The sequence below is a fragment of the Nematolebias whitei genome, chromosome 8, assembly GCF_014905685.2.
Source record: "Nematolebias whitei isolate Nwh7 chromosome 8, NemWhi1, whole genome shotgun sequence".
In the NCBI taxonomy this organism is placed as follows: Eukaryota; Metazoa; Chordata; class Actinopteri; order Cyprinodontiformes; family Rivulidae; genus Nematolebias; species Nematolebias whitei.
Window position 1 is genome coordinate 2,200,757 of NC_056505.1, and position 1,910 is coordinate 2,202,666.

General features: G+C 41.8%; 1 protein-coding gene across 1 annotated transcript in view; it reads right to left on the reverse strand.

Moving 5' to 3' along the window:
- Nucleotides 1–1,910, reverse strand: part of chek2 (checkpoint kinase 2) — a 15,021-nt gene that overhangs the window by 11,655 nt on the left and 1,456 nt on the right. The window contains exons 2-4 of the mRNA XM_037679981.1: nt 1,347–1,471; nt 1,018–1,150; nt 854–944 (exon numbers count right to left, since the gene is read on the reverse strand). Coding sequence (XP_037535909.1) covers nt 854–944; nt 1,018–1,150; nt 1,347–1,471 — 349 coding nt within the window. The remainder of the gene's footprint in view (nt 1–853; nt 945–1,017; nt 1,151–1,346; nt 1,472–1,910) is intronic.

Sequence of the window (1,910 nt, forward strand, 5' to 3'; positions counted from 1 at the left end):
AGATGTTGGATGCTGCAGATGTTGGATGCTGCAGATGTTGGATGCTGTCTATCATGGTGCACTAAGATTCATAACTGGCTGTAACTACTGTACCCACCTCTGCACCCAGTATTCACTGGTTAACTGGTCACCATTAACTTCACACAGACTCTCCCACTGGTACATGTTCATCTTTAAATCACTTCCTGGTCTGCTGCCTTCATACATCTCCTCCTACATGTCTCTGTGTGAGTGCAGCTACAGCGTGCGCTCTCAGGACATCATTACCTGCAGTGTTCCCTCAGTGAGGACTGAACTAGACAAAAGGACCTTCTCCTACTCCGCTCCTGTTTCCTGGAATATCTTGTAAAAAGACCTGAAGCTCTCGACCTTTGACCTCTGTAAGTGGCTTCAAACATCTGATAAGTTCTTGTTTTTAGTTTTCTACATTCACCTTATAATCTAGATTTTTTTAAACATTTTCTTTTAAATGCCATTTTATTTTTTACTTGTTATTCTCAATTTGTATAATTTCTTTTATGATTGTCCATTGATGTCATCACTCTTTGTTAAAACCAGGTCTCTCTGTAAATGAGTCCCTGAGGCTCAGTGGGACTAACTGTAGAAATAAAGTTGAATGAAAAAAATAAAAATCATAAAAATAAAAACACGGGGATCAGATTTAAAACCTGAGCACAGCTGGAACAGACAACAAAAACATCTGCACTGAACAAACATCAGAGCCACATTTCTGAGACTCAACAGACATTTAGATCTGATCCTTTCATCTTTTGAAGCAGATCATCTTTGATCTTTAGGACTTTGTCTCCAAGAAATCAGGACGTTTTGTTTTTCAGTGTTGAATAAAACTCACGCTCCGATCTGTCGAGTCAGCACGTATTTGTTCTGCAGGTCTTCAGGCAAACTGGACTGACTGTCTGACATGAGGTTGATGAAGACGAACACTGCAGACAGACAGGAGGTGAGACAGCCAGGGGTCTGACAAGTGAGACAGGCGAGGTGAGTCAGGGGTCTCACCTCGGTTTCGAGGCTCAGACAGAGAAAGGACGGCGTTGTTGGTCAGAGGAAGCATTTTGTTCAGACCGACCCGGACTCCGTCTACGTACGTCCCGTTGTTGCTGTAGTCCTTCAAGAAGACCTCGGAACCATCCTGATGGACAGACAGGAGGAGGACAGACAGGTGGAGGACAGACAGGAGGACAGGCAGACAGGTGGAGGACAGGTAGACTTCATTCCCAACATTGTGCCTACAAAGCCGCATGTATTGATGACTGACAGAACCACAGAGGTACCAGAGTGTGGTTCAGGTTCCGTTTGGTTCTGAGCTAAAGCGGGTCAGAACTCACCCTGTAGATCCTGAAGTGTTTCTTACTGTAGATTCTGAACTTTTTAGATCCCTTTTCTTCAGGATCATCCAGAACATACTGACACCCGGAGTCCCGTCCAAACAAGTACTGGTCCTCTATACAGTCTGTAAACAAACAAACAAACAAACATAAACAAACAGGTACTGGTCCTCTATACAGTCTGTAAACAAACAAACAAACAAACAAACAAACAAACAAACAAACAAACAAACAAACAGGTACTGGTCCTCTATACAGTCTGTAAACAAACAAACAAACAAACAAACAAACAGGTACTTGTCCTCTATACAGTCTGTAAACAAACAAACATAAACAAAAAGGTACTGGTCCTCTATACAATCTGTAAACAAACAAACAAACATAAACAAACAGGTACTGGTCCTCTATACAGTCTGTAAACAAACAAACAAACAGGTACTGGTCCTCTATACAGTCTGTAAACAAACATAAACAAACAGGTACTGGTCCTCTATACAGTCTGTAAACAAACAAACAAACAAACATAAACAAACAGGTACTGGTCCTCTATACAGTCTGTAAACA